This window comes from Myiozetetes cayanensis, unplaced genomic scaffold, assembly GCF_022539395.1.
Source record: "Myiozetetes cayanensis isolate MyiCay16 unplaced genomic scaffold, myiCay2020 scf9, whole genome shotgun sequence".
Lineage (NCBI taxonomy): Eukaryota > Metazoa > Chordata > Aves > Passeriformes > Tyrannidae > Myiozetetes > Myiozetetes cayanensis.
The window spans coordinates 19,324,510-19,348,663 of NW_026088185.1; the positions used below are offsets into that span (position 1 = coordinate 19,324,510).

General features: G+C 37.3%; 1 protein-coding gene across 3 annotated transcripts in view; it reads left to right on the plus strand.

The window, feature by feature from the left end:
- STK39 (serine/threonine kinase 39) overlaps positions 1–17,052 on the plus strand; it is an 83,852-nt gene extending 66,800 nt beyond the window's left edge. For all 3 annotated transcript variants that reach the window (XM_050339588.1, XM_050339590.1, XM_050339589.1), the window contains exons 15-17: positions 1,630–1,698; positions 11,497–11,561; positions 15,558–17,052. In XM_050339588.1, coding sequence (XP_050195545.1) covers positions 1,630–1,698; positions 11,497–11,561; positions 15,558–15,632 — 209 coding nt within the window. In that variant the 3' untranslated portion in view covers positions 15,633–17,052. The remainder of the gene's footprint in view (positions 1–1,629; positions 1,699–11,496; positions 11,562–15,557) is intronic.
- The last annotated feature ends 7,102 nt before the right edge of the window (positions 17,053–24,154 follow it).

Genomic DNA, 24,154 nt, shown 5'->3' on the forward strand with positions numbered 1-24,154 from the left:
ATGTGGTATGTAAGATTGTGCATAGTAATATTTACAGCTTTTGAATTTCCATTTTCACCCTTGGAAGACATCATAGGAAATGGAATATAGTAGCCATAAAAGTGTTTGTGGTGACGGTGGTAATGTTTAAGTTTCTTTCCACTTTGTAATAAAAGAAAGTCTTTTAATGAGTATAAAGTTCACAGCATTTTTCAAATGCTGTCTTCAACAGAAACTTCAGCTGTATCTCTAGCTTTGTTATTATCACCAGAAAGAAATTCTGATATCGAGACTGTAAATTCTGCTGCACGCTTGTAGAACTGTATAGGCTTTCTAGTGCTAAGAGTTTTAAGAGCTTGTACAGTTACCTTTGTTAGAAGAAAACCAAGTATTACTGGGATATTAATGCACAGTAGGCTGGTATGTTGAATAAGAAGGTATCATCCTTGTAAAATTACAACCCTTTGAACTACGAACACATTTCATATTCTTCAGAAGTCAGTATTCACTATATTTAGAATAGCCTTCAAAGAGTTTTCACCTAAAAATGAATCCAGATTGGGAGAGGTCTCTTTTCCGATAAATCCCAGCGTCTGTCATGTGCAGTAGTTCTGTGCATGGATATATTCTGTGTTCTCTGCCTGCCTTTCTCGTTGATTTTGGCAATGAGTAATAATGAAAGAGACCAGTTACTGAATTGGGCACAGAGCATCTTGGTTTGTCAAAAGAATTGCTTGGGAAGCAGTTACTTAAGCCATTTGAGAATTCTAACTTGGTCAAACAGTGGGAGGGTATACCAGGACTGTTCTAGTAGTCAGTCACTGAGGCAGCCAGAGGGCTGCTGTGGTTCTCATCTCCAGAGCTCTCCAGAAACTGCAGCTAGCTCAGCTATGTTGTTTTTCACCTGTGTGTGTTTCTTGAGGAAATTAAACAACTTCATGTAACTGCCTCAAAGCATTGACTCCATACAGATGTTTGGTGTTGGGGGCACATTACAGTTGAGATTTAGCTGGAATTTAGCTTGCTCCTGCTGTTTATGCCTAATTCCCTTTAAACCTTCTAAAGTCTTTATCCAGGAGCAAGTACTAGTCACAGCATCTTAGGAATTAACCCACTCAGGTACAGGAGTTAATAGAAAATAATCCAAAGCTTTGAATTTCCTGAGTCATAATACTTAAAAGGTATTTTAAACCTAAAGCTCAAAATAATGACTGTTCAACTCCTTTGCCCCACTGGTAACAAATAAGAAAGGCTACTCAGCGTATCTCTGTCTAGATATGTGGAACAATGGAGGGAATGAAGAAAACAATGAAAATCACACTAAAGCATAGTTTATTTTCTTGGTTGTGAAGATATTGAACTTGTAAAATGTGTAGAATATGTAGTTAGATAATAAAGGAAAAATGCTAGTGGCCAGGGGAGGTCTGTAGGGAGTTTGAAATGAATCAAATCGGCACCTCATGCAATTTGCTGTGCAGAGGCTGATAAGATAATTATCTTTTTTCCTTCTAATTAAAGATAATTTTGAATTCAAGCCTGCCTCCATTGGTGTTTTGGAACTAGAATATATTTTTGTTAAATTGCTTTGGATGATGATACTTTTTGTTGTTTTTGTGGCTCTCATACTTATTCATTTCACCTTTTGCACAGACACAGCAGATGGCGTTTCCCAGGAGCTGTTCTCTGCAGGCCTGGTTGATGGCCATGATGTAGTTATAGGTAAATTACATTTTAGTTTTGCTATTATGCTCTTGTGACAAGTTTGTGTTAAATGGATGTGACAAAATGTTTTCTCTGATGCTGGTTTTCACAAAATCCTTTTTTGTCCTAATTTTGCTTTTGTGTATGCATAGTTCAGTCAACAAGACAATTTTGATACCAGTCCAAGGACTGCTTTTGGAAGTCAGAACTCTTCAATGGTTTGAGAGGGATGATGTAATATAGTTCTCCTGAAGGATTATTTATAGTTCAATGATTGATCATTTTTGTGATAACTTCATTTTTTTGTTTAAAAATAAAATTATTTTTCAGTGGGATTTTGCAAAGTGTGCTTTGGCAGCTCTAAAGTTAGTAAGCAATCTGTTTATGTTCATAGAAATAGAAGAAAGACAGAGTTCAGGACCTATGGAAATTGCATCTAGAGATATTTTTTCTGTGGTAAACAAAGAGGTAATCAGAAATGCTTTCTGGCTGCTGAGAAGAAAGATAATTCTCTATTATTCTATTCTGTGCTTCAGTAATTTTTAAGGGGTTTTTTTTGGTTTTTTTTGGTTGGTTGGTTGGGGTTTTTTGGGGGGTTTGTGTGTTTTTTGTGTGGTTTTTTTGGTTGTTGTTGTTGGTTTTTTTAACTTGAAATTCAGTGGGTTGCTCAAGACTGGTAGATGTATACTCACCAATATCAGAGGGGGATAGTATAGGTTAAATGTGGGAGTAATGATTGGAAGAATATAAGCAAGTCAATTTTTGTGTTCCAGTCAGAGAAGTTCATATCAATTGGTTAAGAGATCCTTAACCAAACTCCTAAGTGGTATGAAGAGCGTTTTACAACTCCGTAATGTGACAGTGAGATGTAGTTCCCAATTAATCACAGCATTAAAGCATTTCAAATTGACACAGCTGTCTGACAGCTTCACATCTGCTGAAGGTACTTTCGTACTAGAATGGAACCATGATAAAGCAAGAAGCCCAGTTTATTAGTACACTGTCCTTAACATCTTAGTTTACAGTGACACTGCTAATCCAGTTCCTAGAAAAGCCACAGTGTTACACAGTAAATATCCTTTTGCTTTCCTTGATTTGCTCTGTGTTTGCTTATACCCGGTTTTATTTTGTCTTGTTAGATTATTTTTGAAACTGAATGAAGTGATGGCTTTTGTTCAACTAATTCTAACTCATCTTCTTACTGTAATCAGAAAATAGGATAGAGCTGCATGAGTAGCAAACACACTGCATGTATTTATGTGCTCAAAGAGCACTGTATTCTAAGGCATTTTGTAGAAAGTTTCGTGCCTTCAACAGGTGTGCTTAACTCAGTATTTCCAGCAAGATACACAAATGTATTACAGGTGGAAGAATATCTCTAAATCCTAGGGTTTAACTAAGGACTTAAATATTTCAACCCCTCTGGCTCATTTAGAGCTAATGCAATGAATGGTGACTCATAATGACTACACTGCCAGGAGTTCCGGAGGCTTGAGGGACATCCGCAGGTAATGAAGTTTTGCATCAATTGCACCGAAGTTATTTTAGCTGTATCTGTTGTGTGACAAAGGTGCACTTGAGAAAGTATATTGTGTGAAGCGGAGAGGTTTCACAGAAGTTCCCACACTGCTGAATTTTTGGCGTGGTGGAAACTTCAAGGTTCAAGGTGGAAAAAACCCTGTGTTAGGTGAATAATCACTGCTGCTGTAGTTGTGGCAGAACTATAAATACATGAGATAAGAAATTCTCCAAGTGTGCAAATTATTCTTCACACATACATATATGTAACATAGTGAATGTCCTTGTCTTATAGCCATGATAAAGTAAATAATAATTTTTAGCTACTTTAAAGAAAAAAAAAAAAAAGGAAAAGTAGAATTGGCAATTGCCTTCAAAGAAAGTTCCTTTTTTCAGCATGCAGTCCACCAGTTCCTACATAATTGTGTAAATGAGGAATAAATCTATATGGTTACTAGTGGGATTGAGTTTGCCTGATAGAGAAGTGATAAACTCTTAGGCCTAGAGTGTGTTCTCTGCCCTCGTGGATCTGAATCATAGTTTTGAGGACTTTCCTTTCTGGTTAAGATGGAAAAAACCCACAACTGTGAATTTGAATCAGAAATTGCAAAAGCAGCAATGTAAGGAATGGTTCCTATTTTTAATAGCAATTTAGTTGCTGTTATTTATTTCCTTGGCATTCACTTCTCTGCCAGTGGTTAGTATGTCACAATAAGGATTTATTGAGGTTTTACAAATTAGAGGTATTCTATTTCAGAACCTAACTTGAGCACATCAGGGAGGCTTTTTCAAATATATTTTTCCTTGTTTCAAGCTTCAGATAAAAAGTATTGAAGTAGCCTGGCTATTTCATCTTCTTAATAGTTTTGTCAGAACAATATCTATAATTCATAGCTGAATTTGGGACAGGAGGACTTGTGAAGATCTGATGGGGAGAGGAGACTACTAAGTAATACTATGCATAGCAGAATGTGACCTCCCTTATTTCTGCATAGACCTGTATTTCAAATCTAATCCAGCGTGATAGAAATGTTTGTTAGAGCTGTCTTCAACATCTTGACGACTATTAAACTGTTGCCAAAACCTGTGTCTGAAAGCCAGCACTTGCTTTCTACATTCAGTCGCAGGCAAATGATTTTTTTCAACTTTGTACTCTGACTCATTCTTTTGTATAGAGACTTTATGAGCACAATTTACTATAATAGCTCAAGCTCATTAAGTATCCCTACTAGCAGTGATCAGAAGCAGCTCTAAATTTTTATTTTAAATGTTCATTTGAGACTAGACTGAGGTTTAGAATGCTCAGGATCATCAAAATGAAGGGGAAATTATGAAATCTGTGTGTACTCATCCCTTATCTTCCTGGATAATCTACCCCATTAGACACATGTAGAATCAAGGTCTGAAATAGATAAGCATTTAAGTATCCAAATATATTCCACTTACCTTTTTGTAAACATTGTTTATCAACCTTGTTTTAAACATGCAGTGGTTTGCCTAAGTGGTGTTCTCACCCTCTGGGGGAAAAAATCAATTTGAAATACCAACCACCTATTTTTAATAAGTTTCTGGGAAAAGGTATAATTTGCCAGTTATATTAATATTTTAATTTATCAATAAAACCAGTTATCACAATTTCAGTCTTTTTCCTTTTTTTCCCTCTTCTCAACAACTGTAGAATGTAAAACACTACCTTGGAATCAGATATCCATACTAAGCAATTGAGAATTTAGTAGTTTAATAATGTGTTATTGGAATTGAAATAGGTAAATTTCTAGCACTAACTTATTTCACTTTCCATTTTGATACAGTGCTCCTATTTAGTAAAAATATACTGCCTCTGTTGGGTAGGAATTTTCCCATTAGCTACCTAGAGGAAGTTAAATCTTGTGTATTATTTTATCAGTCCTCAGTTTTCCCATTTTTGCTGTGACCTCTGGTTATTAATACCCCATGTTAAAGAATCTTAATGTGAAGACATTTGAGGTCTATTATTTTTCCATAAACTTGTAAGTTGTTTTTTTGTGTTTTTTTGTTTTTGTTTTTGTTTTTTTGTTGTTTTGGTTTGGTTTGGGTTTTTGTTTTTGTTTGTTTGTTTTGTTTTGTTTTCCCTTTTTTCCTCATTTTTTTTTTTCCATTTTTTTTCTTTTTTTTTTTCATTTTGGGCATGGGTAATTATTTAGTCTTTGTTTGTCAGTAGAGGTCAATCAGGAATATATGACTGATGTCTCTTCCATGCCTTTGAGTAACCTAGTGGAACTGGTTAGTCATTAAAGCTTTGATCCCAACCACCCCTTTTTTCTTTTTTTTTCTTTTGGAAAAAGATAGCCTGATGCCAAAATGCTAGTTAATGTCCTTGATGTCTAAAAAGACATGAACTAACCTAAACCTTGGTTGTCTAGAATAATGAATTAATAACCAAGGGAAATCAGCACACATCTTGGTACTCCTTAAGGGTAGAACAGCGTGCACCTACGAGTATTCTGTTCATAATTTGAGCATTGTTTGCTGCCTTTCTTTACTATTGCTGTACATTGGGCCATCCTTTGGGAGATGAGGATGGTTTTACTTGGTACTGTTCTTCCTTTCTACCCCGGACTTTACACAGGCATGAAACTGCATGCATTGCTGGGTTTACCAGGTTTGTGGTATTGGGGCTCAGAACTCGTATGAACCACAGGGTTCTAGTGGTTTTAATAATTGTTTTAAGCTGTGGAAATTGCACTGTGAAATTGTAGTCCTGTTCACTAGGATGTTCTGGGAGACCGTTTTCAGTCTCTTGGTGTTCTTTTCAAGATACAACTGCTTTGGCCTTCTTTTGTCCTGTAGCTGTCCTCTTGAAGCTGTGTTTTCTGATTGTAAGGCTGCAAATCAAGCTGTTGGATATTATTATAGTATCAAATGTTGAAATGGAGACAGTTTCCACTGTCTTTTATCTATATCTACTGATTTAGCAATGTACTTGGAGAATTTAGACAAATTTGTGAGCCTTAATCTCCCTTTGATAAATTCCTAATGACAACCTCATCGTAAATAATACATTTCTAAATGTTTTTAATGTTTCTGCCTTATCAGTGTCCAGTATCTTCCTCAGAAGAGAAGCCAGGCTTGCTGTTGATCTTTCTATTTGCTTTTATTTCTTTCTTATAGGAATCATGTCTAGGTCCTTGCAGTTGTCTGGTAATAAACACTTGTTACTTAGTTGCTTTAATGTTTCCCTTGCTACTGTTCTCAAGGAACATAAACCAAAGGGATTTTATGACTAACATCCTGAATGGGTGAACTGCTGGAATCACACTACACTTAAGTGACCTTTTTGATCTCTCTTTGAAAAAAACGGTAATGTTTCAGGCAGACAATTTGTGAGCTGTTAGATGGTAACAAGACAGAGATCTAGAGGAATTCCAAGTGCTCTAAAGGCTGATGGTTTTGATTGTTTGCATAATATACTATACTATATGTAATCCAGTGCTTGCTATGTTTTAAAACTTAGTTTTGATTTTGTTCTGAACTTGCAAATGCACAAACCCCAGTGTGTAGTATGAAATATAAATGAACGTGCAGATTACAACGAACCTCTTGCAATATGTGAAACTGCCTCAAGAGTGTGCATAATAAATTCAGCCCTTTGGAGGAAAACCCTAACAGTAGCTGAATTTTGAGGAGAGCTCATTCCACTGAAAAGTATTCCCTGCCACTCAGGCATCCTGCTTGCTAAGACCCATACAGGAGAACACAGCATTAATCCTCAAACCAGCAGACTCCCAAGGCGGTTAATTATGGTGAGCTCGGTGTATCAGATGAAAATGGTAAAATAACTACCTACAGTTGAGGAAGAGGTAATATTTGAAGCAATCAACAGGGAAGCCAATAAATCCGTGGAGCTTTGAGCCTGGTTTCTCTAACAGCCATACTGCTGATGAAGTAGGGAGCAGTGGAAGATGGCTATTTTTTACAGACTGAGTTTTGGACTATATTTTTCTTTTAACTTATTAAAAATATTTTTCATTGTCTCAGAGCTTACAATTTTTCTCTTTTTTTGGTGACAGTAATTTTCTGCCTGAATAATAGTTTTCCTTTCCTCATATCTGAATTTTAGGATTACAATATGCAATAGCTTTGCAAACTGTTGAACCTAAGCATCCTTTCAGAGGTTGCCGATCCATTCTCTGCAAAATAGAAAAGCAGATGAATCATTACTCTTTTGAGAGCACCCCAGAAATATCATCTCAAGCTTTAGATTCTGCTTGTGTCTGTGTTTATGCCAGATGGCTCCGACTCAGTTGGCTGGTTGGGCATTGTACTGGAAATAGTTTAACTGTACTTCATATAGCTTTATTTACTGTCTCATTAATTTTAACTTATCCAGAAGTTTTCCCTCTTCAGAAGCCATTAGGCTTAGGTTTCATGCCATGTTACAAATTTTTAAGTAACCAAAGAGAGCCCTGTCACATTACAGGAGCAAAACAATTATTTGAAACTACCTGAATTATGGTTATTCTCGTATATTTATTTGTGATCTTGAAGGTGGCATTTTTTGCTCTGTTACCTCAGCTTATACTGATCACTTGTTTAAAAATATAATTTCTATGTTAAGCAAAATTGTCATATAGCAGAGTGATTTGTATTGTATACGTGCTAGAGACTCTAGTTAGGTGTTGCTTTTTCTTTATTACATCTGCAATTAGCAGCCTGTGTTTATGTGCTGGGTTTAACCTTTTATCCTACTGCACTGTTTCACAAATGCAGATACTTATTTTGTTAGAGTGGCATAACCATTTGTCTCTGAGCAAAACCTGCAAAAGAGCCTGGAATGATTTGTGGTATATAGGTTGATCAAGTGTCCTTCAGAAGCCTTCTGAAGAAAGCAGAACAGCACCTCATTTATTGTTGAAAACAACAAAAAGCCTCTTGTGGTAACTGCTGGTAATGTTTGAAGAGGACTTTTGCTCCAAGGCATGAAGTATACTCTATTTACTCGAGGTTATGGCTAGCGAAGATTTTTCCGTTACCACTTAATTTTTTCCTGCGGTTATCTTGTTCATGTTTCTTCTTCTGACTTTTATAGGATCATGGTCATAACATATTGAGGAAAGACTCTGCAAAATAAAGTTGAGTATAGCATATCCAGATTTTGTAAAAATAGCGAATTCCCAACAGGGTTTTAATTATCAATTAGTGCTGCTTGCAGGCAAACTAATCTATGAATTTCACAAGTACAACATCCAAGGCATGACTTCAGAGTACTTGAAAGAAAAATGGTTTTGTCAATGGGAACTACAGTATACTTAACTTAGAGATAAGGTATAAAGTAGACTCAGAGACGTGTATTTTACAACACTCTCTACTTTTCCAAATAATTTAAGTATCAGTGGAGAGAACAATTTCTGCCTCTCAAGAAAGTCCTAATGTGAAACTCCTTTTCACTTTAGGAGAGCAGTACGGCATTAAATTGACTTTCTTCACCAACTTGCAATACAAGAATTGTTGGGAGTGCAGGACAGGGAGATGTGAGAATAGAATGGTGATTTTCCTCCCTAGTATTTACAGATGTGATTGGGTTCACCTGCATTTAGAAACTTTAGCCTCATTTGTCGTATTTAAGCCAAATTAGAACTTTGTACATGAACTGTACAAAGAGGGTTAGTGAGTCTCAACCTAGTGAATCATTTTCCTTGATGAAAGGAGCTGGGGGAGATTTTCATCAGTAAAACCCAATAGCAGTTCCACCTAAAAATAATTTGTTTTTCTTACTTGCCTGATGTGACCAGTGTTTCTGAATAGTACTGAACAGTAGCATCAACTGCCTGTAAGGGAGAGCATTGTTTAGTTGTGAGGGTATGCTGTCATGAATTTTTTGGTGTCTTTCAGGGTACTTTGCATATTTGGTGGTCCAAACTGTGTATGTTTATTAACAGTCCTGAATTTTTGGAAGTATATTCATAGGAGTGGTAAGCCAGTTATATTTAATGCAAATGATAGCTCAATTTAATTGCATTTAAATTAGGATGACTATTTAAGTGTAGAGTATGTTGTTGTATTTATAGTTTTGAGCATGTCTTTAGTGTAGTTAAGCTGGGATTCCCAAACTTTCTGGAGAAATAATTGGAAGTGGCTGCAGGCTGGCGTTCAGGAAGGACTTTCACCTGCTTGGATGGCTTCTCCTGACTGTGCTCCAGGCTCTATTTCCTAAGAAAATTAACTAAACTAGAGGTGCCGGGGACATCTCAGTTCATGGGTTAGGGCTGTTTTTCTTAGCTGACTACAGCAGGATCCAAAAGATTCCAGTTACCGTTTTAGATGCAGAGAGACACATCCAGTGCTTTGTGCTTGCTGAGGTCCTACTGAGTCCTTACTGAGAACCTTTGGCTTGCACTAAGGTGAGAGAAGTCATGGTTGTCTTATCACTAAAGAAAATGAACTATATTTTAAATAATTTCCTGAAGTACAGTCAGATATCCCAATTCTGACAGTTACCTCTGATTGGTGCCCTTGTGGTCTAAATAAGGACAAGACCCAGGAAAACCTTTTCTATATTTGCATGTATTTTATCAGGTAGGAGGTACTGCACTAAAATTTACTTACAGATTGTAGAAGCGAATTGTGTAATTAAAATAAAAACTGTTTGTAATGGTGAGATTAAAGAAGATTATGAATAATGAAGCTTAAAAAATGGAAATACTTTCTGTTGTAGTGCCTGTAGTTGAGTTCATTTTACTATGAAGGGTAATTTTTTTTCTCTCCAAAAACTACTCTCTACAAAATGCTTGCTTTTAAATCCTGTTTTTAATTTCAATCGCACTTTCATCTCTGGTTAAATTTATTACAGGTGTAGAAACAGTCCTTAGTGCCATTTTAATTGTATAAAGAAAATGAGACCCCAAAAAATTGATTTACATTTAACAGTGGTAGATTTGCCTAATTGTTTACTTCTCTAAATTCTCTTGCTAAATGCTGTACTTCCCCTGTGCGGCCAATTTCTGTTATTACAGAGTGAATCGTGTATGATCAGGCACGGAAGGAGTGAAAATGGTGCCATCACAATGTTAGAAGATGGAGGAAGTGGGAACCTGAGTTGATAGCAGTAGGACATTGAACATGCAAATGTTTGATGTGTTTCTCCCACCACATGAAGTATGTGGAAAGGGTTATTTATGGATAGCATCTAGTTTCTTGCTTCTCTGCTTTGTGGTACTTACCTATTCAGTGTACTAAGACATATCTGCTACTTAACACCTGTTTATTTCCTTTTTATAATCTTGTTTAAACAGCTCTGCCAGGTGTGAAGGCTTTATCTCGTATTCATGTCCTGTTGATGGCATCTTCCGCTCATAAGTCAGTCTTGAACAAAGGCACTTAATGATTCAGTCTGAGTTCAGGATCTATAAATGTGCAAAGCTGGGGAGCAAGTTTAGTAAACATACAAAGCTGAAAACAGCCCATTTTTTTTTCAAGGTAAATGGTAGCAATATTGTTAAAAAATACCAGTTAAAATTGTAACTTAGGTCTTTTGATAGAAAAAGAGTTTATTTTTTCCTGCCTCCTCCTCTGTTTTCAACGAGTATATTATTTCCTTTCTGCTACTTCTGTTACATCATACAGCTTCCTCTTTTGGACACTTGGGCTCTGTTCATCTAATTAAACTGTTTATTGCTATTACTTCACAAATCTTGATCATGTTTGCTAAGGGACTAGTTTGAAGATCAGCTCTTGTTGTATCACTCTTTTATTTTAACTCTTTTTTATTTTTTTGCTAGTGAACTGTAGCCACCAAGAGTCTGTGTGGCTGCTACTGCCCAGAAAGGAACAGAATAATATGCATATTTAAAGGGGACATTGAGCTCAGCCTTCTGCTAGAAACTTGTGCTGATGGTGGCCCTGGCTATAGCAGAAACATGATATAAATCATGCCAGCCATCAACTTATCCTTTGCTGCATGATTCTGTCACTTTTCTTGCACTTACATTTGTGTGATTGTTAATTGTTTATGGAATAGACTACACCGAAAATAAGTAGTTATTTTTTTCTGTTATTTGATTTGCAGGCAGATTTTTTTCCTTGAATCAGTTCTCATAGTCACAAAGTATCAAAGTGACTGTAAAGAAAGGAGGCAGGATTTCAGGCAGCCCAACTGCCCTCTGACTTTGAAACAACAGCTAGAGAGTGATTAAATGATTGAAGTAGTAATTTACAGACCTGTATGTGTGTAGAATTAAGCAGAAGATTCAATATGAGGCGTGATGGCATGTTGAATGCAATTTTCTATAAATCATGTTATTTTCATACTTTATTTTACAGTTGCTGCTAACTTACAGAAAATAGTAGATGATCCAAAGGCCTTGAAAACATTGACTTTTAAGTTGGTAAGTAACAGCATGAAGGGAAGAAACAAACTAATTATCACAATATTCACACACAACTGATTCTATCTCATTTACAGCTATTTTGTTGAATAAATGTGTTGACAGATGACTGAAACTGCCACGTATGAGAGAAAAAGCTTAAACCCTGTTATGACAGGATAGCTCCATAGCTCTACATGGGGAAGGAGGTTCAGTCACATGAGTTCTGAGGAAGTCTGAGGTTTAGGTGAGAAACTGCAGGAAGAAGACCCATGAGAAGAATTTCGGAAACAAGTAAAGCAGAGAAAACTGTAATTCCTAGGTTAACACTCCTTCAGCCCCACTCGCTTAGCTCTGCCCTGACTGAAATGTCCTCTGCTAATGGACATTTTGTTCCAACCCCATTTTTTCTAACGCCTGCCATCATTTTTCTTGCGTGCAGGTCACCCTCTTCACTTGCTGCTTCTTAGTTGTTCTTTTCAACCTTCTTTCAGTTGACCATCCACACCTGCAGGTTTATCTTGCTCCCACTCTATTTCATTACTTTTTCTCCTTCACTTTTGGTCTTCTGGATGTACATCATTAGATGTTGGGTTTGACTCTGTGACTCTTTTCTGTGCTGCATTTTGTGCCCTGGACCATGGGTCCTAATTTTGGTTGGTTTTGATGGTATCACGATAGATCTAATTTAATATTAATAAATTTACATTGCAGAAACTTTAGTCAGAATTAATGTGCTCTTTTTTTATTTTTTGCTAAAATTAAGTTGAAAAATTTATATGCCTGAAATAGTTGAATTATTAGCTATGGAAATACCAAGTTTTTACCAATTAAATTTCAGCACCTTTTGCTGAGAGTGACTCATCACATATGGAAAACTAGAATGAATATCTATTAGATAAGCTTTGTTTATAAAAGCAGCTACTTCAGATGGGCTGTAGAGAGCCATTTTTAGATCTGGTTGATGATAATGTATTCATTCAGGATTGTCGTTACCGTGCCATTCCTAGAATACAAAGCTGAATAGTTTTAGCTGACTCATTTGGACTCTTCTACAGTCCAGTAAAATCTCCAGAACTGACATGTTTCTTGTGAGAAGGGGTTGGGTGGGGGAATGAAGACATGTCACTCAAATGATTTTATTTCTGTGGCCTTTGCTATAAATACAGTGTAACAGCTGATGCTTCCCTCTTTGCAGCTGATCTGTGCTCTTGCTGCCTAAACATCTGAATTGGCTTTATTGTGTAGTCAATGGTTTCTCAGTAAGAGGATTTAGATAGATAGATATTCCTGAGGCTCTACAAAAGTCTGGGTTTCTTGTTCACACACTTAAAATAGAGGCTTGAAATTCCAAAGTGTAATATCCCATAATATTCAGGTTATATATGCTGAAAACAAATCCTCTTGAAAATTTAGGTTGAGGTATTTCTGTGATTCAGTTGGATTTATTCCTGGGGTGCAGTCAATGCCACATGGTATTTCAGATTCCAGTGAGTGAATGCTGCTATCATCCTTCTCCTTACCTTAATCAGAATTAATAGACAATGCAAACTCAATGCCTCTGTCCCTTCTGAAGGTAAGTCTCATTGGCTAGATAACAATTCCTGAGGTTATTTTTTTACCTAAGTTTCTTCCTGATAACTTTTGACCTAGGTTTCCTGCATTAGTTCCCTACTTCACAGGAAAAGAACATAACCACGAGAAATATACTAATTTATTTTTATCCTTGGATTAATTTAATGTATGTTCCATTTCTGCCTGTTTCTGTATTGTGTAGTTGCTAAATTAATTGTTGCCAGGAGAACTGTGTCATATCTTTGTAAGCCCCCCTGGGTCTTTGCTACCTCTTAGCAAGATCTCACTGAATTTGAGAGTGTTTGTATACAACATGATTAAAATACATTTTGCTGGTAAATATTTAATGGGGATTCAAGGTCTAAATGTAGCTAATCCTATATCCATTCAGAGAATTCAATTGAAAAATACTCCTTAGTCTAGGACTAGTTACTGCTATTTGTGGACAAAGAATCTGGCTAGTATCTTACTACTTGCAGATAGCTTTTGCTGGTGTAGAGTATTTCTGTTCAAATGACAAGCATTTCATCTTTGGGGGGGGAAAAAGGTAAAAAATTTATGTCTTGCCTATTTTTGTCTTTAATTATTACCAAAATGGTAAAGAACATTATTTTAAAGTGAGGTGCCTGGAGGGCAGGGGTTGGATTCTCCCTCTTGTGTATTTTTGAAACAGTGTGTCTTTGATCTTAAAATGTCATTCTGCAGAACATATATAGTATTAAATCTCCCTTAGTTGTTTTGACTAACACAGGATTAAGACTTCCCTGCAGGATCCAGCTGTGCACACTTAGGGAAGGAGGCTGCTTTAGTACACAAGTTATTGTGGCAACACTCAAGGAAACATAAAATTATTGCACAGCATAATTTGCATTTTATGTAAGGATTTTTTTTATGAGAAAGGATGGGAAAAAACACTAACGAAAGAGTGCTTTCAGTCACTACTGAATACTTTCATGTTGCAGTTTGTGTATAGTAGTTGTACTTACATTAAGCACAAAATCTAAGCTAATAAATTCCAGGTACATTACATAAATATAAGATGGTATTTATTGATAAGGAAGGCATTTAAAAATCTATATGCATCTAGGTATGTTACTTACATGGCTTTGAGAAGATTGATAGCTAGCTAGAGTGTAGAATGATGTTAGTAGTATTAGCTCTTTTTCGCATTTCAAGTGCAAAATACAAACTACATTTATTTAGTAAATTCCATTCCAAGAACCATTCAGATATCTTAATAGTAACCAATGGTGATGATCTCAGATCTTTAACTTGCTGCTTCAGTGAAATAACAGCTGTGAAATACTATCTGAAGAGAGAACTTCTGTTCTCTGTGTCTGCTCAATGTAAATTTAAAGGATTAGCCTGATGTAATACTTCCACAAGTGGCAACACAGTTTCTTTTTGGTCATGAAAATTGAGCAGATTATGTCACTTGGCACACCTTGTATGCACCGTCTGAGAGCTCTTTACCTTATCCTGCGTGAACATGAACTGGGTCTATTAAAGGATTCAACTGCTACTCATGCATGAAAGGTTCAAGAGCATTTTTATGGGGTGAATCAACTGTTCTGTTGGGGATTGTTTGTGATATGCAAAAAAATCTGAAGGCATCTGTCATATAAGTAAATTAGAACTACACACTTTTAATCCACTTGTACTATTGTTTTGTCTACCACACAGATAAAAATGCATAAAAAACTTTATTTAAAATGTAGTCACTTTTGTCCTACAGAAAAAAAAATAGATTTTAAAAGTGAAAATACAAAAATATTTTGCCTCCAGCATAATTGTATTTAAAGCAGACCTAAAGTAACAGTTCAGTCCTGAGCAAGGTGGGTTTATGTCCTTACCATTATGTGTGAAACTGATCTCTTGTGCCAGTTTGTGTTGTGACAGGCTTTACTGAAGAATCTCAACTATACAACTTCAAGTACCAGATTGTACTGTCAGAAGAGAGCTGTCCTTTTGCAAATCTTAATATTCACTCTTTGTAAACTGCTTCAGTTTCTTGTGTAAAAATTTAGTTGGTTGGTATTCCAAACTGACTTGCTGGCTGGACTCACGAGACGTTTGCTGTGTATAGCACAGTGGTAAAAAGTGGATTCTATACATGTATATTAATTGCTCTTCATGAGTAGGCAGCATGCTCACATGAAAAAACAAATTTGGCTCCAGTTGGGAAAGTTTGGTTTAAAGAACTTGGCTCTTTCATTGTTCATTTTCCAGTATGTTTTTCCCATAATCTTTAATATTGTTTACAGTGGTTTGCTAAAATTAAGGATACAATTGGCTGATGTTGACAGGGGCTATATCAAGCAGTCTGAAAACTCATTCAATTAAGGTATTTGCTGACTGGGCGATATGGGGAAAATTTGTATCCTGGCTGTCAGCTCCTCTGTTGTAGCGTGATATGCTAAACATTTCTGTTTGTACTTGCAGGCCTCTGGCTGTGATGGCACTGAGATTCCCGATGAAGTGAAACTGATTGGTTTTGCTCAGTTAAGCGTCAGCTGATGTCTGTCCCTTGACCCCAAGCCGAATTGTGAGATTGCGAAGAGGCCAGCTTAGATGCAAAGGAAAATTAATGCACCACACACTGAGTTCTGCTTCATTATCTAGCAATTCACAAAGTCAGAACAAGCAAAGCCCACAGCTACACTGCTGCTGTTAACATTCAAAATGCTCCTAAATGTCTCTTAGCAGTTGATTTGGATTCCCCCTAAGTGAAAAGCTTGTGGAAGTACACTCAGGTGGCTATATTTATTGGTTAAAAAAGGAATTTTCTATCAAGCTTACTTCTTTCATAAACTTTGAGTGATACTACTTTACCTGTACTTGTGGTTGATAATACTGCCTCTGTTCTGTTCTATTTAGAAATTAACATACATACAAAAGTTTAGAATTATTAGCCAAACTTGAATTCTAGTTTTAAAAATTACTGTGAATTTTATTTTTCATATATTTATGCATTACACATACTAGTAATAAGAAAATGATTTTACTTGATTATGTACTATTTGCAGTTAATCTCCCACTATTTAAAAAAGTTTCAGGTATGTCTTTGAAGTGTTTGGTAACTTCTAGAGGTTTTTTGAAATTAATTGATTCGGCATTAGCAAACTTTTGTTGGTTTTGTGTTAAAAAACCAGTCTACAAACTGATTGTCAAGGGAGTGGGAGGTGCCTTGAAGATATTAATGTTTTAAGAATGTGCCTGAGGCTGCTTATATAAATAATCTCCATTTTCTAAGTACCATACGTGTGGTACAATATATATAAATATATATAGTTATTTGAGCAAGGAGGGGATATAGAGTAGCAAAGGTATTAGAGTATTTTGACTATGCTTTATTGGGGAGTCTATGAGCTAGAGCTATTCTGAACTGTTGTTGTTAAGGTAGAATGCGTACTGTGTCCATCTCTGATCTGACTTACCCTTAATGATAGAAACTGGTTTCATACAGGTGATAAAAACTTGAAGAATGGAACTGAAGCTTTATTTCAAGTTCTGTAAAATACCAAGGTGGAGTGAAAATAATAGGGCTTTGTGCAATGATCAAGTAAAACTCTGTTACAAAGAAAACACTTCCGACCCAAGTAGTCTTCTGCTTAACCTGTGACATAGATGTTATGGAGCTAGTGAACCTTAGAAGGAATTCCAAATTTGGAGACGTTTCTCAGAGGTTACAATTTAAACTACTTCCTAGCTAATTCTAGATAAGCGGCAGCTCTGTAATGTACTGAAAATGGCAAATATATATTATTAAGAGAATTTATTTATAATGCCTTGTCATAATCGTTGAGGTGTTCTAGAACCATTTGCATACGACTCAATGTAATCCCATCCCATCCTACTGTTTACATGATGATTACTCCAAGATGACTGCAAAGGTTAAAAAAATAAAGTAAAAATAAAGGTGTATTGCACAAACTGATTTGTGTTTTGAATTTCCATGCTCTGTGTGCATCTCGGTGGCACGGCGGTGTTACAAATGGGGGCCGCCCTGACTTTGTTTATGAGCAGCACCTGAGGAGGAGGGAAACGATTGCTGCTTGCTCTCCACTGCTTTGCAGAAGCCGTTTTTAAGACTGCCAAGGTGTTTGTACTTAAAGAAATAATTTGTGTTTCTGGAGCTGTGCACCTGTGGGGTGCTGGTAGGTGTGAGGAGAGAAGGGATGGCCCCAGCTGAGGCGCGTTAGGGCTCATCAGGCCTCTGGGGGCAGGTGGTGCCCTCAGAGCACTTGGTGGGCGAACCCCCGTCAGGGGTGAGTTTGTCAGCCCTGGAGCAGCCGAACAACAGCGGTAAGTGAACCTTTCCCCAGTGACGTGGGCACTGTGGCCGGCCTTGGCTCCAGGGTGTCTCTGTGGGTGCAGCGGGCAGGGGCCTAGCCCCAGCCGCCTGTGGCCGTGTGGGGATGGTCCTGACTCCGGGGAGCTCGGCTGTGCCGGCTGGGAACACGTCATGTCTGGGCTGGGGGCAGGCTGCGACTGGGCAGCTGATTACTCACCTCTGTATTGGAATATGGAGTAAATTGGAAAGGTACCTTAAACGTGCCTCTACCAGTGACACAGTTGATAACCTGCAGTGGGGTGGTTGCTGAGCAGGACCGGGAGGAGTTAAATGCTGAGCGTTGCAATTGGTTTATTTTTGTTACATATCTTAATGTAGACTTCTCTAAACATTGCACCAGTATTGATTAATCCACCTGCAAAGTAGTTAGCTGGTTAGATTTCTTTTTCCAGACCAAAAAAAAGAAAAAGAAAAAACGTTCAGGGAAGCTTGTTGTTTGTACAGATTGAGAAAAAGAAGTGGGAATATATAGTTGGATGAAAATCATGTTCCACTCATTACATGCTTCCCCAAAGGCTGGGGAAAAGGTGTTGGGGTATGAATAGCAACTGTCGAAAGTGCTAATCTGCTGTGCTGGTTAGGGCTGCAGGAGGTATCTAAATAAAGAATGTAATACTTTAATTGTGGCAATCAGCAGTATTGTGCCAAGATAAAGTGGTAACAGTTGTTGCTCACTTGTAGTCTGATGTAGAAACGTGGTGATGCTTCACTGGGCTTCCTTGATTCAGTGAGACAGCAAATTCGTGCAGCAGTGTTATTTATCTCATCTGTGTTGGTTTCTTAATTTTTTTTTTTTGTGGCTGCCAAGATATTGTGAATAAATACAAAGTGAGCAAAACTAGTTTTTGAAAAAGTAGAAAGAAAAGGTAGTTAGAGCCTTAGTGTCTGTTAAAATTAGTTTATGAGTAGTTTATTCTCTTGGTACATACAGGTGGAAAAAAATGTGAAAATATATGCTATGTTGCACTAGAAAGCTGTGCAAGCAGTGATGCAGTAGAAATAAATGCTACATGCAATAGGAATTTTCTTCCTGAACACTGTGCTTGCATCTTCTGTTAAATAATATGTGAAAAGAGAAAATCAGCAGCTATTCATTTGTTCATGTTTACATGAAAAGCATTTAGGAGGTGGGTAAAGGTCTCACGTGTAGGACATGACTTGCCCCAAAGGAGTTGTGGTGCCTCTGTTAGAAAGGTGTTGCTGGCTGCAGCATGTGTCTGTGTTTGAAGGAAGAGGGCTCTAATTAATGAGGTGAAGCTGTAACAAGTGAGCTACCATATAGTTGTCTCTAAGGCCAAGAAAATAGGACCTAATTAGATGCTGCTAAAAATATAATCATCTCTGGTGATTATATGCCAGTGCTTGCAGCTGGGCACTTGCAGGCTCTGTGGGCTGATTAATGTCAGTATCCATGGAGCCAGCCATGCCAGTGGGCTCTGCTTCAGTTTGCTGAATGTAGCTCTGTGGGCTGAGATGAAAGTCCATTGATGAAACACAGTTCTGTATTTATTATTTTAAAGTGTTAGAAAAGATGAATGTAAATGTAGAATTTAGATCAGTACATAACTAGGCCTGGAGTGTAAAGGAGTGGGAGAGGAGGGACATTTCCAGCTTTTTATCTCCTGGGACTCCAGCATGGGCTTTAGGCCAGAAAAGCTGCCTCCCATGCTGGCACCATATGCTTTTTGTGCCAAGAGAACAGGAGCACGTGTCTGTTTCTTCTGACAAGTGCTGACCTCAGATATTCCCACCAACAATACAGTTTTGTGTTCAAACTGAAATTCAGCTAGCTAGTTGGGATAAGTATTCTTGCTTCCTAGAATATTATCTTATGTCCAATCACAATTTCCTCTGTAGAATTTCCTGCCCCAGAGCACATTTCTGTTTTGTGCATGTAAGTGGAAGGGGGAACAGGGAAATAAGTCAGGAAACATAATTGGATTTTCTCTCTCCATGTTCTCTCCTGAGATGAAGATGTGTGTCTCTTCACCCAGCTTGGTCCAATTTCACATCTCCCATTTTGGGGCTTCCAGAATGGTCCTATAAAATTTGATTGTGGGGCATCTGTTCGGAATGTTTTTAAACACGGTTATTTCTCTGAGAAGGAAATTCTGTGTGCAGCTTGTCATCGGTGTGCCTTCCCCTCATGCTTTTCTTCAATCAGAGATTTGTTTTCCTTCTCATCACCTACCTCTGCATAATGATGTTGGATGGTGAGATTGGCCTAGCGCCTGAGATCAATTAGCTGTGATGAGCAATGTGACACAGACCTAAAACACTGCTAATTGAGAGCATTGAAAATGCTGATTTCTGTTTAGCAGGAGCAGAGGATGTTACTGCCTGCTCCCCCCTCGTCTCCCGTATTTTATCAAAGCTGAAAAAAACCCCGAAGACCTTGTTGATAATGAATAGCAGTTGGTCTATTTTTTCCTCTGAATCAATTGTGATATAACTTTATTCAGTCAATTGCTGCGGGTTTTTCCACTCCATCAAGTGGGCAGCCTTTCCACCCTCTTGCAATGTACTCATGCATGTGCACACACAAAGAATACTAATTACTTTAAAATAAGTTGGAAAAGCAGCAGGAGCCTGTATCTTCAAGTTCCCTATCCATGAGCGCTGCTAATGAGCAGCTAGATTTACTCAAACCATGAAAACTCCAACCACGTTTTATTATACAGTGGTCCAGCTGATGAAATATCCAGACACAGTAGTTGAGTACTGTGACATTTTAGTTTTTTATTTCCCCTCAATGACTAAGAGTAACGTTGCAGTGCACATAAAAATGTGGGTTTATAGCTGCTTTATGATTGTTAGATTGATGCTCATCAAGCTGCTTGCATAGTCATTGTCATCTGAGATGTTGAATCAAACTCAGGAGTTGTGACGTTGTCTACTGCTAATAACATTCAGAATATGGAAAATGGTGGATCAATGAGCAAATACAGGGATTTGGAAGTGTCTGTAGTAAGAAGGAGAAATGTCATTTTCACTGCATAAACCAGTAGGGAGGCAATCTTGTTCTTCTTGGGACATAAATATTTTGTCATCTAATTATCAAATGTGAATTTGAAAGGCTATGCTTGTTTATTGTCTCAGTAGATGTAGAAAATCACTTATGCAATTGGATGCATTTATGTAGAGGAACAGCTATAAGAAATGGAATAGATGGGAAATACATGCCTTTCTCTTCTTACTTTTTTCCTTTAGGTACATATTTTAAGAATTAATGAAAACCAGGTATCTTTCAAATATGGAGCTTTCTTATTTATTTATTCTTGTGGAAAGAAACCAAATGGTTACATGGGGTTTTCTCATCCAAATAATAATTCAGATTCATTAACAAAAGATGCTGCTCTTGCATAGGAGTGCTGCATTCTTTAGATTTACTTTGAGCAAGAGGCTTTTTTAGTTTTGTCATGGTTTTCTCTCCTTCTGTATTGATATAGCTTTCTTTCCTTTGATGAGAGTTATGACATCTCAAAAATGTAAAGGAATTTAAGGTTATTTGGTAATGCAACCGTCCCTTCACATAAAAAGCAGTGCACGTAGCTGTCATCAACAGGCTATTCTGAAGAAATGAAGCAGAAGAAGCAGCAAGGGTCTAGTGGTTATGAGTAGGTGGACTCTGTGCTACTCATGTCATATAGAAATAAGTAAATAAGTAGGCAAAAAGATTTTATCCCCAGTAGTAAAACTTCTCTGTTCTAGAAGATGCAGTGTGTAGTGCTAAACTGCCTCTTTAAGGGAGAGGCCTGCATTTCTGCCTGCATCTCTGTTTTTGAAAGCTTGGAATGGGTTTTAGGAAGCAGTCTGGTGTTGGGGGAAACCCACCAAAATAATGTAAATAATTTGTAATGTAAAGGGCAAGAAAAGTTATTGAAGACTATTACCTTAACCTGCTGATATTTGTATTATTAAGTTTGATAAATTTTGGTTGTTTTGTTCTGGCAAAGATATAATTTTGCCAATGCCTTGCATTGTACCGATGCTCTCTTATTGACCCAGAAAGAACTAAATACTATATTAGAGAACAAAGTATAAAATCAAATGGTCAGCAAACACGACCTTGTCCAGATCAAGGGAGGTGTGGGTGTCAATCCTTCCCCTTCTCCTGAGCTTTCCTGTGGTTTAGTCCTGCTTCCTGCTGCAGCGCATCCCACCTCGCTGATGCTGCTCATCACTCTCGCAGTGAGCTGGGGCCTTTAGCTCTCAGCATGCCCAGGCAAGAAGTGAACAGTGCTCCATTCTGATATAAAAAGTACCTTCTTAAAGGTAAACTTGCTATGTCTTTTTTTGCAGGACTTTTGTGCTTACACCAAGAGCTATGTTTTAGGGTTTTCTAGGTTGTGTCAGTTGCAGAGGTTTTTCAGCATAAGATGAAAGCTGCAGCTTTCTGACAGTGCAAAATGTGCAGTTTGAGAAATTGAAAATTCCTAACCATTTTTTTCAGCTCTACAGAAAGGTTTTTGTGAAGTAAGTGTTTACATTGAGGAAAAGTGCAATAGATATCTGATTGAGGTTGTTAAACCTGGAACTAATCCCAGCATCTCATAGAATCAACTGAGAATCCTGCTGAATTCAGGACTTTTTTTTTTTCTCTCTCTTTTTTTTTTCCACCTCCTTGTTAGAGCACCTCTGATTAAAACAAACTTTAACTTCACTGGAGCGTTTACTCTATATTATGAGAACTAGGGAGAGGGTGGAGAAATCCACCTTAAATTAGAACAGAGAATCCAGAGGGAAGGACCATTACTGAAATCTCTGCCCCATGAATTAATAATACTTCACAATAGCTTCAGCGGGACTAAAATTTCACTCCCAATCTGCGCTGATTATGAGCTCCTCAGTTTACTCCTGGGGCTATAAAATGGAAAAGGATCCGATCATGATTAAAGAGTAGGTGTGATTTGAATGGAAGGTGATTACTAAAATCTCCCTGAAGTCTTCCACCCTGCTTGTGCTGCAAGCTTTTCCTATTTATAATAGCATAGCAGAGCTATCCAAGCAGAAAATGACACCAGAGAGAAAGAGTTTTCTGATTGTTTCTGATTAGGTTCAGTGCTAACCTTGTAAATCTGCCTGTCAGATGGGGCACTGCCAAGTCAACCATAAGCCTGATGCTTCACAAAAGATAGAAAGGGTGAGAGAAGTCCTGCATTTATGTGTTGCTTGATATTTTCTTTTTTTCTTTTTTTTTCACCAGAAGAATTTTTGAAAAGATAAATCTAGACTCTTGGTGGACAGCTACTGAGCTACAGTTTAGTGTTATATAAATTACTCATTTAAAACTGCTTTGTATTCACAGATTTGTGTGTATGTATTTATGTGTGTGAATTTATAAGGCCAACAAGGGTCTCAATCTCTGAGGTCTGTCCTATTTGAAGGTAGTTTAGCATAGATTGGTCTGTGGAAATCAAAGCAGGGCTGTGTTTAGGTGAACAAGTGAGTGTTACTTCTTCCCTTTTTTATCATCTATGTTCTGTTGTCAGCATACTCAAGTTTTTTTCGTAGACAAAGTTTTTAATTTTTAATAAAATAATTGCAGATAAAGTCTTGCAGTTAGGCTATATATATTTAAATCCAAAGATGACTAGGGCTTTTACATTTGCATATGCCCTATAAATTGTTTTAGGCAACATACATTATTATGCTAAAAATAACAGTACTGAAGTAAATTTAATATTCCTCTCCTAGTATAAGCCAAAGACCTAAAAATACCAATCAGAAGAGCACTCAAGTGACCTTGTGACAAATCAAATTTAAACTGAAGACAGCTGTTGGATGCAAAAAATTAAAGTGAATTAAACATTCTGTTTCAGTCCAGGAGAGTAAATAGATTTGTTTTCCAGTTTAGGGTATGTTTTCAATGTTATGGTTTTAATTGCTGTGAAATTAGCATCCTGACAAGATTTGGTACCATTTTAGTTTAGCAAGGGATATACTTTGACATACTGGAACATGCAGATAATATATTCTCAAATCCATTTGAGGCAAAATGTGTTCTTTAGCCTAAGATAAATTTTGACTGGTTAATGATTGCAAAAGGCCTGTTTTGTTGCATGTGCCAGGTATCCACGGTATCAAGTACACCTTATGTATGTATTTATGCTAATCACTGCCAAAGCAATGCAGAGAAAAAATTATTCCATAATATTTTGTAACTCTGTATGTCCCCATGTGTTTATCTGTCATAGTTTCTTTTCTATGCTGAACTGTCGTTATCATTCATGTTCACCTGGAAGTAAATTTGTATTAATTTATGTTAACTTATGTTAACCTGTATTTACCAGAACAATCTCATCTGAAAGAGAGGTTCCAGGTGATTCTACAAGTCAGCATGGTTTTGTAGAAGCTTTGTAAGTTAGGATACTTTGTGATCCTTGCAGATGTTAAGCAGGTGTAAGCTACACAGAGATCCTCCCTGACCGGTGCTGCCGAGGGCTGGGGACGGCCACACACTTCTGTTGTGCTCAGCTTGTACTGCTGGAGCTGGAATTAGCCTCTCCCTGTGCTGTCTCTGGTGCATCCCCCCTAGGTGTTTCTGGAAGAACAAAGCAAGTTTTGCAAAAATAGTCCATGAAAACAAAATTTAAAATAAAAAATAAAAAAAATGAAGCCATGTTTCCCCTGCCCCACTGCGTTTGGGATGCAGTGAGCTTTGCCAATTCCCCTTCCAAGGTAG